The following is a 12500-nucleotide window of genomic DNA, read 5'->3' as shown; positions in this document are numbered from 1 at the left end:
TGGAATAACTGTCATACTTGGTATAACTTAACTCCTTCTTCCAGGAACAGGCCCCTGTTCACTAAGCACGATACATGCATTTTATGCTTGAAAATCTGGCAAATGCCGTCACTCGCACAATGGACCATATTAAGATCTCACAATACTACTGAACTGGAAACAAGCAAAAACTTTGAGTTTTGGACTGAAAATTTTCAAAGCAAAAATTCCTTAATGCATTTAGAACAGTTATATATGGTGGTCACTCAGTATGATACATATGCTTGAAGATCTGGCAAATGCCATCACTCGCAAAATGGACCATATTAAGATCTCACAATACTACTGAACTGGAAACAAGCAAAAACCTTGAGTTTTGTACTGAAAATATTCAAAGCAAAAATTCCTTAATGCATTTAGAACAGTAATATATGCCCTGGTGGTCACTCAGTATGATACATATGCTTGAAGATCTGGCAAATGCCGTCACTCGCACAATGGACCATATTAAGATCTCACAATACTACTGAACTGGAAACAAGCAAAAACCTTGAGTTTTGGACTGAAATTTTTGCAAAGCAAAAATTCCTTAATGCATTTGGAACAGTAATATATGGTGGTCACTCAGTATGATACATATTCTTGAAGATCTGGCAAATGCCGTCACTCGCAAAATGGACCATATTAAGATCTCACAATACTACTGAACTCGAAACAAGCAAAAACATTGAATTATGGACTGAAAATTTTCAATGCAAAAATTCCTTAATGCATTTAGAACAGTAAGATATGGTGGTCACTCAGTATGATACATATGCTTGAAGATCTGGCAAATGCTGTCACTCGCAAAATGGACCATATTCAGATCTCACAACAATTTAATATTGAACTATTCGATAGGTATAAGCCCTTAGTTTTAGACTGGAAAAATTGTAAAAAACAAGAATTGTAAGTTATTTTTACTGTGGAAAAAAGTATAGTGGTCACTTGGCATTATGCTTTGGAAAGTGTAGTCATTTAAGACATGACACCAAACTAAGATCTCACAATTAACTGACCTATAAAAGAAGCCGAACTGCTCAATTGTGGACTTGAAAATAATATTGATACTGGTAAGTGTTATGACCTACAGGTAACAGATGTCTAACACAACTGTAGAGTCCAGTGATCTACATGTATACAGTTTGCACATCAGACATTTGTGTTTTTTGTTTAGTAAACAGACATTTGCTCATTATAACAAATGCACCTCATAGATAAATTCCATTTCAGTTCTTTCCCATCTGGCCCTGTCAAGGTTGCATAAACGTCCCTTACATTGGCCTGAAACAACAATAAAAACACACTATTACTATTACTTCCTTGACTTAACCTATGCTTTGCAAGCAGTTTTTTCCTACTTTATAGAAGTGTTTTCTTAGTTAAAATGCTTCATGTTATATTTAAAGGGCTATCCGCAACCATGATACTTTGCAAGCCTTTGCTGTTGTTATTAACCGGGAAATCGTCCAGTCAGCAGTTGTGTCAAAAGGTGGGTGGTAGGCCCGGACGATTTATACTTCATAGAAAATGCTTTGACTCTAGGGCATTCTTAATTACAGTATGACTAAGCAAATGTTATTTTTGCACATTCATTTCCTGTGGTTTTTTTTCTGTCATAATTTGACCTGAAAAGCAGTTTAGCATTTTCTTTTGCCTCTTTTGAAGCATAACGCTTTTAATAAAGTGCCAAAATAACCTTTCAATAAAGGTTTCAGTTTCTTTGGAAGTGCCTGGATCTGAGCAACTACATGCAGTTGTTTGGTCTGTGAAGGAGATGATTTTCTGCTACATGGTGTATATGTTTTGTCATGCTGGGCCAAACTCTTTATTTCAATCGGAGGACAACCTCGCTTTCAGCCTTATTTTGCTCTTCACAACATAATTAGCTCCAATAGTGATGCAAACAGAACCAATACACAAAGTCCAAAAATACACCACAATGGAAACCAATAAAAATTATGTGTCAGATGACCAGTAATTTCTGTATTATAGAAAATAGTGGCGATGCTGTGCCTGCCTGCAAAGTATCATGATTGTGGGTGGTCCTGAACTAAAACAAGTTTAAAACAGTTAATAGTTGTTTGGTTCGTTTTAGGATGGATATCTTTCCATAAATTCTGCAATTTTTTGTGTTGACTGTTTTGCTCTTTCTTATCCTGTAAATTAGGATGATTACATAATGTCATGTTCACTGGCATTCTTTGTATAAAGCACTCAACCTAATTTTCTTACAGTGTAGTATTCCACTCCACAAATTACTGATATGATGTGGGGATTCCTGGTCATTTGCCAGAAAACAGTGGTGTTTCTGTACATTCTCTACAGAGACCAGTTAGGTGGACAGGAAGAGATTTATTTGACAATGTTTGTATTCTACTCGGTTGTTCAAAAGGTGGATAACGCTATCCACCGGATAAATCACTGTCCAACAGATAAATACAATTTAAGTGATTAATCCAGTGGACAGCGCTATCCATCCTTCGAACAACTGGGGCCTGGTTGTTAAAGTTAATTTAAATGATCGATGACTTACCAACAGCTCCTTGGGAAGGCGCTTGGATGCTGGCGGTGCTGGATTTTCCCGCCTTTGAGCCATGTGCTTCTCAAAGAACTGGTTTTGGTTTTCAAACAGAGTTTCCAACCTTTGCATGAAATCATCAATGCGCGGGATATTACTTGTTTCAACCGAAGGATCGACTCTATTTAGCGCTGAGGCCAAATTCAAGGGTTCTAAGCAACGATTTGAACTGTCACGATCACTTCTTGGAACCCTTGGAATCAGCACAGCGACGGTCGGCAGCGTCGAACTGCTCGGAGTTGAAGAGCACGTAGACGTAGAAGAAGAGGACGTAGATGCGGAGACGTTTAACCTCCGTCCCCCATTATCCTGATTTTCTGGTGTCTGGGTTAATGGTCTTTCAGTCGAACGAGTTTCTTCATCGCGTCGTTCATGCTGCTCTGATCTAGTCGCGCTGGAACCAGACGGTGTTGGAGATTCTCTCGGCCGATTAGACGCCGACTTCGGTATCTTACGATGTTTACTAGGCTTATTGGGAGGTACTCGTGCCATATTTACTTAAAGAACGGGACAAAAGAAGAAGATCAAGCGAATACAAGAGAGCAAAATGAAGTCAACGCTGTAGCTAGGTCAAGGGAAAGAACGAACGTCGGATCCGCTGAAATTCAAATACACCGCCGGCGAAACCCTACCTTGCAATTGTCAACAGTTCAAGCTTGAGCCAATAAATGCGAAGTTAATTTTGATATGGCCTTCCATTGGTGCTCTTTGCCAGATTATTGATTGATGCCCATTTTGCTAGACATTGCCGCTAAACACTTGAATCGGAGGCTCAATATCAACTGATCCAATATGGCTCCCAAGAAGCGGCGTTTTTGCCCACATTGCAAAGAGAATGTGTCAGTCAAGACATACAGAGAGCACTTCGATCTTTATTTTAGTAAAGAAAAAGATGAGTGGCAGAAAACTGAATCTTCAGACGAGGAAGATGGCTTAGTACAAGCCGAAGCACGGTGTGATTTGTTTTATGAAAGTCCACAAATGGCAGTGGACGAGCATAAGGAATGTGACAAAAATTTATACAGTGAAACAGACAAACATACGTGATCGGCGCCGGGTAAGTATGTTAGAACATCCATGCTCTGTCTTGATGTGTCTTTCCCTGCCGACAGAGTCTACTTTCCGCTTTATATTATTATATAATCGGCGAGAGAAAGTAGACTCTGCACAGGGCCCGTGGGGGCTCTTTAGGATATAATAATGGTCCCTTACAGATGGCTAAATAAGTAAGGCCCTGCCAGAGGCTTGGGACGAGGAAAATTTCGTTTCTCTGAATTTTAAAAGTTTGGTGTTGGTGCTTTGTTGATGTTTCACTTTGCTGTCAGAAATTAAAGGAAATTTCAACTGAAGGATGTTATTTTTTGCGGTTTCACTTTATGTGCAGTTGTCGCTACTTTTTGGGGCCATGTTACTTATCGGAATTTACCATAGCAGAGCCTCAGTAAGCAGAACGTAGTGTCAACCAGTAATTTTTTGTGGTTTCACTTTACTTTACCTTTATTTGTTTTAAATGTATTTGTCTCTTTGAAGGGTTATCAAACAAGCCTTCATTTTTAGCCAGGAAAGTGACTTTAAATTTTGGATAAATCATTCAGTCCTCACTTAATTTGAATAGCAATGGCTGCAATTAAAAGAACTTCATAACCATCACCTCAATAGGCCATTTCCGAGTTGCGGTTTGCCTCGGTTTCGAAGTGAGTCTTGGTGCTCAACTATTGTAAGGGAAATGAGTTTGATTTGCATAAGAATATGCAACTCATTTTCATTTGAATGGTTGTGCAACAGGACTTGATTTGAAACTGAGGCATGCAGCAACTCGGAAATGGGCTGTTATGATGAAATGAAGAAGGAACTAAATGTAGATGTATGCTTGTATTGACATTCACATAATTCATATCCTAACACAATTAGCAGCTAAAATTAATTGACATTTTATTGCTCAATTTTACTTATCAGATACCAGTCATGTTTTCATCAAGAATCTTGAAGAAGAGGATTATCTTTTATTAAAAGATAGTGATTCAGACTCTGAGGATTTTATGTACCATGAAAGGATGCGACCAGATGTTCTGATGGAATTCTGGGATGTCGCAGATGAGGATGTTAACGAAGACTTCCCTCAAGGTCTCAGTAAAGTACCTTCAGTGGATGTTTCTGAATCGTCAGGGATTTATGGAAATCCAAAAGTCATTGTCCGTTGGATGCTTATTTTCCTATGTGTTTGGTCGTCATTCTGCTCACTGTCTGACAATGCGTTTGAATTACTACTTGCATTTCTATGGGCAGTATTTGATTCCTTAGGAACCATTTTTCCATTAGTGAAAAGCTTTGCAATGTTTTTTCCAAAGACAGTCCACCTGCTACGTAAACAACTTGGGCTTGATCAAGATAAGTTCATAAAGTATGTTGTGTGCCCCAAGTGTAACAGCTTATATAACTTTGATGATTGTTATGAAACACTTAACAGAAGAGTTTCAAAGAAGTGCACATTTGTCCAATACCCACACCATCGACAGCATTTTCGCAGAACTGCATGTGGGGAACCCCTTCTGAAAGAGGTAACATTAAAGACGGGGCAAACAAAACTTTATCCATTCAAAGTGTACTGCTATAACAGTGTCACTGAAAATCTTAAGTATTTTCTTCAAAGGCCTGGTTTTGCCTCAAAGTGTGAGTTATGGAGAAGTAGGGACATTCCAGTAGGATATCTAGCTGATATATTTGATGGACGCATCTGGAAAGAATGGCAATATGCCTATGGAAAACCTTTCCTTGCAGCACCGAGAAATTATGCGTTTATGTTGAACGTTGACTGGTTCCAGCCATTCAAACACTCCTTGTACAGTGTGGGGGCTCTATACATGGTATTAATGAATCTTCCAAGAACTGAGAGGTCTAAACCGGAGAATGTGTTTTTAGTTGGTGTCATTCCTGGACCCCATGAACCTAAACTGCCCATAAATACTTACTTGTAGCCCCTTGTTCCTGAGTTGAATGCCTTGTGGGAATATGGTGTAAGCATTAAAGCACATGACTCAACCACAGCCGAGGTATTTCATGCAGCCCTTCTTTGTGTAGGTTGTGATGTCCCTGCAGCAAGAAAGGTTTGCGGTTTTACAGGTCATGCATCAAACATTGGCTGTTCCAAATGTAAAAAGCATTTTCTAGGCACAGTCGCGACAAAAATTGATTTCTCTGGATTTGATCCTTCACCTCTGAGAAGTAATCATGAACACCGGCAACAAGCTCAAGAGATCCTTGAGCAAACTTCTGCAGGTGACTGTTCCCATGTAGAGCAAAGATATGGTACTAGATACAGTGAACTGATGCAGTTACCTTACTTTGACTGTGTCCGTTTTCATATAGTAGATCTAATGCACAACCTGTTCACAGGTACGGCAAAACATGTGATGAGGAACATTTGGCTTGATTCAGACAAGCCATTGCTTGAGAAGAAAGACTTGCTTTAAGTACAGGAGAAATTGGAAAAGGTGAAAGTGCCAGCCTCTGTTGGAAGAATGCCTAAGAAAATTAGGAACAGTTATGGAGGTTTTACTGCCGACCAATGGAAGTCATTTACTGTGATATTTTCTGTGTATGCATTATGGAACATTTTGCCCAAGGATGACTTGGAACTGTGGCGTGATTTTGTCCTGGGTTGTTGGTATTTATGCTCATCGTTACAAAAGAAGCTAAAGCAATTTTGGCTCACTCGCACCTCTTAAAGTTCTGCAAGCGTTTTGAAGAATTGTATGGTAAGGAAAGGGTTACTCCAAATATGCATTTGCACGCACATCTTTTAGACTGTGTTATGGATTATGGACCTGTATATGCTTTTTGGCTGTTTAGCTTTGAGCGGTATAATGGCATCTTGGGAGACTATGGGACAAATCAACGAGCAGTTGAGATCCAGTTGATGAGGAAGTTTACTTCAAATCAGTTTATGAGAGACATTCCCCTTCCAAATATGTTTCAAGAGAGATTTAAGCCACTGTTAACAAGGCTGACTTCTAAACAATCAGGAAGTCTTCAAGACAGTTTATCAACTGAACATGATTACATTTTTTCTGAAGTCATCAATGCCAGTCGCCTTTCCATCGGCCCTGTACAAAGAAGCAATGAATGGTCCTGTGCGGAGTCTTTATACACTTGCTGTGGACCTTCCTCTCGAGATAATTTAGATGCTAGTGCCCTTTTTCATTTGAAGAATTGTTATAGTGCCATTTTCAATGGAATAGATGAAGATTCTGTAACACCATACTTTGAGAGGTTTGCTGCCTGTAAATGTAATGGAGACCTTCTGGGATCTAGCAAATCTAGAAGCGACAGATCCGCATTTATTGTAGCAAGATGGTGTAAACTTGGGGGTACAATTGACACCTCTGGGTGTGATTTGAGGCCTGGAGTTGTTGACTACTTTATGAAACAGAATGTTAAAGTGAATGATCAATATGTGTCTTGTATTTTGGCATCAGTTCACTGGTTTCAAGCTCATCCCTCGAGACATGCCTTAGGAGCTCCAGTTGAAGTCTGGTGCAAAGATCTATTTGAACCAGAAGGAGGTTCAAGTTTTATCCCTGTCCAGAGAATCTATGGCAAATTCATCCCAGCTATTGACATTGTTGAAAGGGAAAATGTTTTTGTTGTTTGCCCTCTTCCACGCAAGCTCCAGTGTTAAGTGTGATATTAATTTTCTAAGAATGACAATAATTATCATTCTTAGAAATATCACAATTCAAAGTTTTCTTCATAGTAGTGATAATATTAATCGCACCATTTCATTATTGCTCATGTGGCCAGCTGCAATTTGATTTAAAACTGCAGGAACTGTGAACAAATTTAATAGACTTTGATATGTTATTGTTCAAATCATGGCTACAATCAAATTATTATAAATAGGGCTAGAAGTAGTTTCCAGTTAAAGTGGATTTTCAAACTCTGGACATATTTGTTCAGCCAAAAAAGGATTGTAATCAAGAAAAAAACAGGATTCCTGAATGATTTGTCAAGTGCTTGGTGGAAAGTTAGTTCAAGCCCTGTTAAGCTACATCTAGTATTAAATTCAAACAGTAATTTTAGTTTATATGAAGTCTATTATATTGAAGTTATTTTATGATTATAGCTACTTAAACATACAATGCCATGTTGGCTTCTAGTTCTGTTCATATATGACAACCACATTGAATAATATTGTTTTGTGAAATACATCAAAGTACTTGCCAAAAGAAAAATGGTTTTACAGGTTATTGACTGCCTTTCTTTACTCCCAAGATAATTTACATGTGTTGATATTAGACTGTTGCAAAATTAAAAGCCTGTTTCTGGTTGCTCATAAGCAGGGCAGGGATTTTATGAAGGTTAATCCATTTATTCCATTACTTTCAGGTAACTATTACTGTTCCTGGAGGAGAATCAAGAGGTTATCCCTATATTTAGATCTCCTTCCAGATAACCCACCCAGTCAATGAAAGGTTGACCACACAACCGGGGTCTATGTCCCCTAGTCTTTACGAACATTGGTGTGGGTTCTTTTGCATCCCACAAGGACAGATCAGTGAAAGTGCTGTGAGATGGGGCCAATTTTTTTTTTTTTTATGGTTATCTTAGAAAAGAAAACTGGTTTTGACCAGATCTGGCAGATCCAGACCAGATAAGGGGACAGGGCGGTCTCTCTGGCCACTCCCCTGAATCCACCACTGACCAGTAATAATGGTTTTTACAATCAGGCCAAAAAGCTGCTGTGAAGGTGGGTTTTCTACAGGAAACTTTCTTTTGATCAAAGTAGCGTGGCAAAAATCAAGTTCACAGAGAGTCCAGTTGCCAAGTGCAATGAAATCCCTCATTATATTGCTCCACAAATGAAATCCCCCAGCCCAGTTGTTTGAAGCAGGATTAGAAAATCACCCAGAAAATCACTTTAATCTAAGTCAATCTGAAAACTTACAAAGCAAAATTCTGTTGATTCTTTCGGAAACAATTTTGGTTTTTGTACACTCTTAAATGATGAGTGAAAAAGGTGCCCATTGAACAAAAGAAACAGGAAGTGGGATTAAAATAATTTTAACAATGGGTTTGTATTGATATTATTGGCCTTTAAACACCTGGGCCCGGTTCCTCGACAGTCGATTAAATTAATCCAGGATTAGCGTAAACTTTTGTTTCACATTTTCGACTTTTTGTTGAAAGTTTTTTTTGCTTATTTTTGTTTTTCAAAATTGACGTCTTCTCGTGTAAAGTTCTGCCAAGAATCTGCATTGAACAGCATTTGGCAGTAGAGAAATAAAATGCTTGGTTAGTTTTTAATCTGGGATTAGTGTTAATCGGCTTTTGAGGAACCGGACCCTGGTGTACAGGTTACATGTTTTATCTAACTATTAGTATGTCATAATAATCGACAATGATATTGCTAGAGCTAAGAGCTGCCAGGGATCTTTAAGGGCAAATTGAGAAACAAAAACGAATGGTAGTTGCTTGTATACAAAGGCTTCCGATTTTATTACATACTCAAGAGGGTGAAACTAGAGCCAGAAAAACTGAAGGCTCCTATGAACTTGAAAGAGGCTATTAACACTTTAAATTATTGGTGTGAGTCCTTGGGGCAGCCTGTTAGTCCTGAAATTAAGAAAATTCATGATTAAGGCATATTCGGTACCCGATACACTAAGTCTTTCTCTAGCACATATAAATTACAAATTCACAAGGAAAAGAGGAGACTCAGTAAATGCTTAAATTCAATACATTGTACATCTTGTTACTGCAGTGTTGACACTGGATATGCTTACAGTATACCACTTAAATGCAGAAGATCTATTAAAACAATGTACACTGCAACAGTAACTCCACTAGGTTCTTAGTGTAGTAAATTTACACTCCTGCAGGAGAATTGCATGACAACACTTTACTACATGTATATAGCAAATCACATGGAACTACAACAATTATTAACTGCACTTCTGGTCATCATGGTGGTACACATGATTCATGATATAGCTTCTCTCCTCACAAAATGAAACTCAACAGTGGCTCAATATGTCCACAAAAATGTTCAAGTCAAAATGACAATACCAAATAACATGATGTTTCTCCAAGGAAGGTGTGTAATTAGTCACCCAGTGTACCACAAATACATGTATCAATGTGCCAAAACAACACTGACAAATGCATATTGATAATTATGATAAAAGAAGACTCAGCTTCTATCAGGAGTCACTTTTTCATAAGATGCCTTTTGTATGATCTTATGATAAAACTGCTTTACTCTACATGTATATACAGTCTCACCAGCTCAATGATCTCCAAGTGGATTTTCTATCAGTTTCTGCAACTTTCTCTTGTTTTCAAAAAAATTCACAAAAGAGAAATAAAGATTGTCCTTCATTGGGTCAAATTGCAACTCTGGTGGTAAATCACCAAGAGTGCGATATTGGGCTTTCACAGTTTCTTGACACTTGTCACTCCTGCTTTTCTTGTGAGTGGCCTGTTCAGCTATGCTCTCTGAACAAGTACTTTCCTCTTCATTCTCTTGAAACTGGGATGTTGAATCCTTATTTTGTTCTTTCCTCTCTTTCAACATCTTTCGTCTTCTTTTTAAGTAATTCCGCCTGCTTTCTTTGTTGTGCTTTCCCATCTATTTATTAAAAAATCACATAATAATAATAGAAAAAGGAAAGGTGGTGTTAGTAATATTCTGCATACGAGCCAATTGACGTATCAAAAGGCTGGTACTTAATTACTCAGTTACCATCCAGGGGTCAGTTTGTTGACCCCTGGATGGGATGCCACAATAGTCCATTGCAGATTACCCACAGCAGTTCCTTGCCTACAGAAACAATGCAACAGCAAGGCTTGAGCCCATACCTCCTGATATGAAGTTAGAGGTGTTAACCACTTAGATGCCAGGCTTCCATCCACAGTACCAGTGATAATATTACAATGATGTGAGCATTATACTTTAGTATTTTCCCCACAAGATATTAGTGAATAGTGCTTTCCGCGTGTGCTGATTGACTTGTTTGGATTCACGGCTAGGTAGTAAATACTAAAACAGTGGATAGCATTGAACGCGGGCACTGATTGGCTCGTCAAACTCCGAATATCCTGTGCTATTTACCTCCGAGCAACTCTGGAAAAAATGGCGTCCCGATTTGCATCCGCGACAAGTGAAGAAAACATCCAAATTAATTTTTTGTTCTATATATTATTTCACTGTTTTAGTAGTGCTTCGCGGCTCTGTAAATATCCACCACTAGCCACCTCCACTTCCGTGAATAGTTGTTAAGTATCAACCTTCATTTCAGAGAATAATAATTGTTAACTATAAATAATATTTAATCATCAACTACTATTATTTTAAGACTACAACTAAAAAAGTGCATAAAAAATAAAATAAAATAAAATAATAACAATAATAAAATGACAAATAAATTAACAATACTACTACTACTACTACTACTACTACTACTAATAATAATAATAATAATAATAATAATAAAGAACTTAGACTCTGTATACCTAACATGCCAAGTTACTGAAAATTGACACCTTGCTGAAGTAATTTTTTAAGCGCTGCCTGGGACAGCACACAGCAAGTAGAAAAACCAACATTGTAGCTTAAATTAATCCTTCAACCAAGCAAGTTGTCGATGTTAAGATGGTGAGAAATTGGCCATTGGTAATATGTGCTCAAAAGAATTCATGAAGTCTTGTAAGATCAACTTTGTGATTATTGTGCCTGACAATGGTTATCAAAAATGCCAATTGTTAAAGCCTTAGCAAACCAAGGTTATGATTCCACAGGTACATAAAATCAACACTAAAATTATAACTGGCTTTTTGACTCCTTTATGTTACCATTTATGTCAGGGCTTTGCCACGTTAGTTTTTGTTGGTATAATTTTAACACACAGGGCCAACACATTCCTGGCCTTGGTGTTCAGAGTTGCTCACAAAAGTTCTAGAATGCTTTTACATTTTCGCTATTCTCACATCTCTGCGATTGATGCTATAACAATAAGAGTATACAAAATTACATACCTTTTTAAAGCTGTCGCAAGCCTTCGTGACTCACTTCGTTGTCTGCCGGCCGACAGAGTCGTTCACGCGCAAACCGCTGAATATGCGCGCAACGCAAACTCAGTAAATTTCCTTTCGTATCAGCGCCAACAGCGCCAAAAACGTTTCAGTTATTACCTTGCATTAGTAAAATAGGAGAAAACTAGAGAAGATCTAGAGAACGTATGATAGATAAAATAAGGTACGGTCAAGATTTTAATATATGAAAATAAACTTAAAGGCCCACCTTCCGACAGGCATTGCTTGCCGTGGAACACATTCATCCAATCAGAGCACTACGATAAGCAGTGCGAATTTTGTGCGAATAGGCTTTTTGCATGGCGGATTTTGTACCATGTGATCGTTTGTTGCTAGAGGGCAAGCTCATTATTATTGACTGGGACATTAAAACAAAGAGACCTGAACCAGTCAAGCTTGACTTGCCTTTGTTTCAATGCCTCCAGCATGGCGGATTTTGTGCAAAAACAAACGGTCGAAAAGCCTGTCGGTTGAAGGTGGGCCTTTAATTGATCACCAAATTTCATCACCAGCCGGCGCCTAATGGTAAACTTAATGTTCTTTATATATGTCTTCACAAAGGTCTAGAAGATTCGTAAATACGTAATCGCCTCCGAAATAAACTGCAGCACTGATGCAATTTAATAAATTTTGAAAATTTGTGTAAGTGTGTGGAGCAGGGGTACCGCAGTGGTGAGAGCACTCGCCTACCACCAAAACAATGTGGCCCGGGTTCGATTCCCGGTCTCGGCGTCATATGTGGGTTGAGTTTGTTGGTGGTTGACTCCTTGCTCCAAGAGGTTTTTCTCCGGGTACTCCGATTTTCCGCTCT

At 38.4% G+C, this 12500-nt stretch overlaps 2 protein-coding genes, 1 long non-coding RNA gene and 1 pseudogene across 4 annotated transcripts in view; 1 reads left to right on the top strand and 3 right to left on the bottom strand.

The window, feature by feature from the left end:
- LOC138023599 (uncharacterized) overlaps positions 1-3239 on the bottom strand; it is a 6297-nt gene extending 3058 nt beyond the window's left edge. Inside the window, exons 1-2 of the mRNA XM_068870620.1 lie at positions 2555-3239; positions 1229-1302 (exon numbers count right to left, since the gene is read on the bottom strand). Coding sequence (XP_068726721.1) covers positions 1229-1302; positions 2555-3091 — 611 coding nt within the window. The 5' untranslated portion in view covers positions 3092-3239. The remainder of the gene's footprint in view (positions 1-1228; positions 1303-2554) is intronic.
- LOC138023593 (uncharacterized) overlaps positions 1-12500 on the bottom strand; it is a 213690-nt gene that overhangs the window by 138641 nt on the left and 62549 nt on the right. The gene's annotated exons all lie outside the window — the stretch shown is intronic.
- Positions 3406-7301, top strand: LOC138023596 (uncharacterized; annotated as a pseudogene).
- LOC138023606 (uncharacterized) lies at positions 7423-11882 on the bottom strand. Its single transcript, XR_011126719.1, has 3 exons — positions 11633-11882; positions 9881-10226; positions 7423-9211 (listed from the first exon to the last, which is right to left on the bottom strand). It is a non-coding gene; the product is annotated as an uncharacterized lncRNA (long non-coding RNA).

This window comes from Montipora capricornis, chromosome 11 (genome assembly GCF_036669925.1).
Source record: "Montipora capricornis isolate CH-2021 chromosome 11, ASM3666992v2, whole genome shotgun sequence".
NCBI lineage: Eukaryota > Metazoa > Cnidaria > Anthozoa > Scleractinia > Acroporidae > Montipora > Montipora capricornis.
Note: the sequence above shows the minus strand (reverse complement) of the source record. Positions and strands in the feature narration are given on the sequence as shown.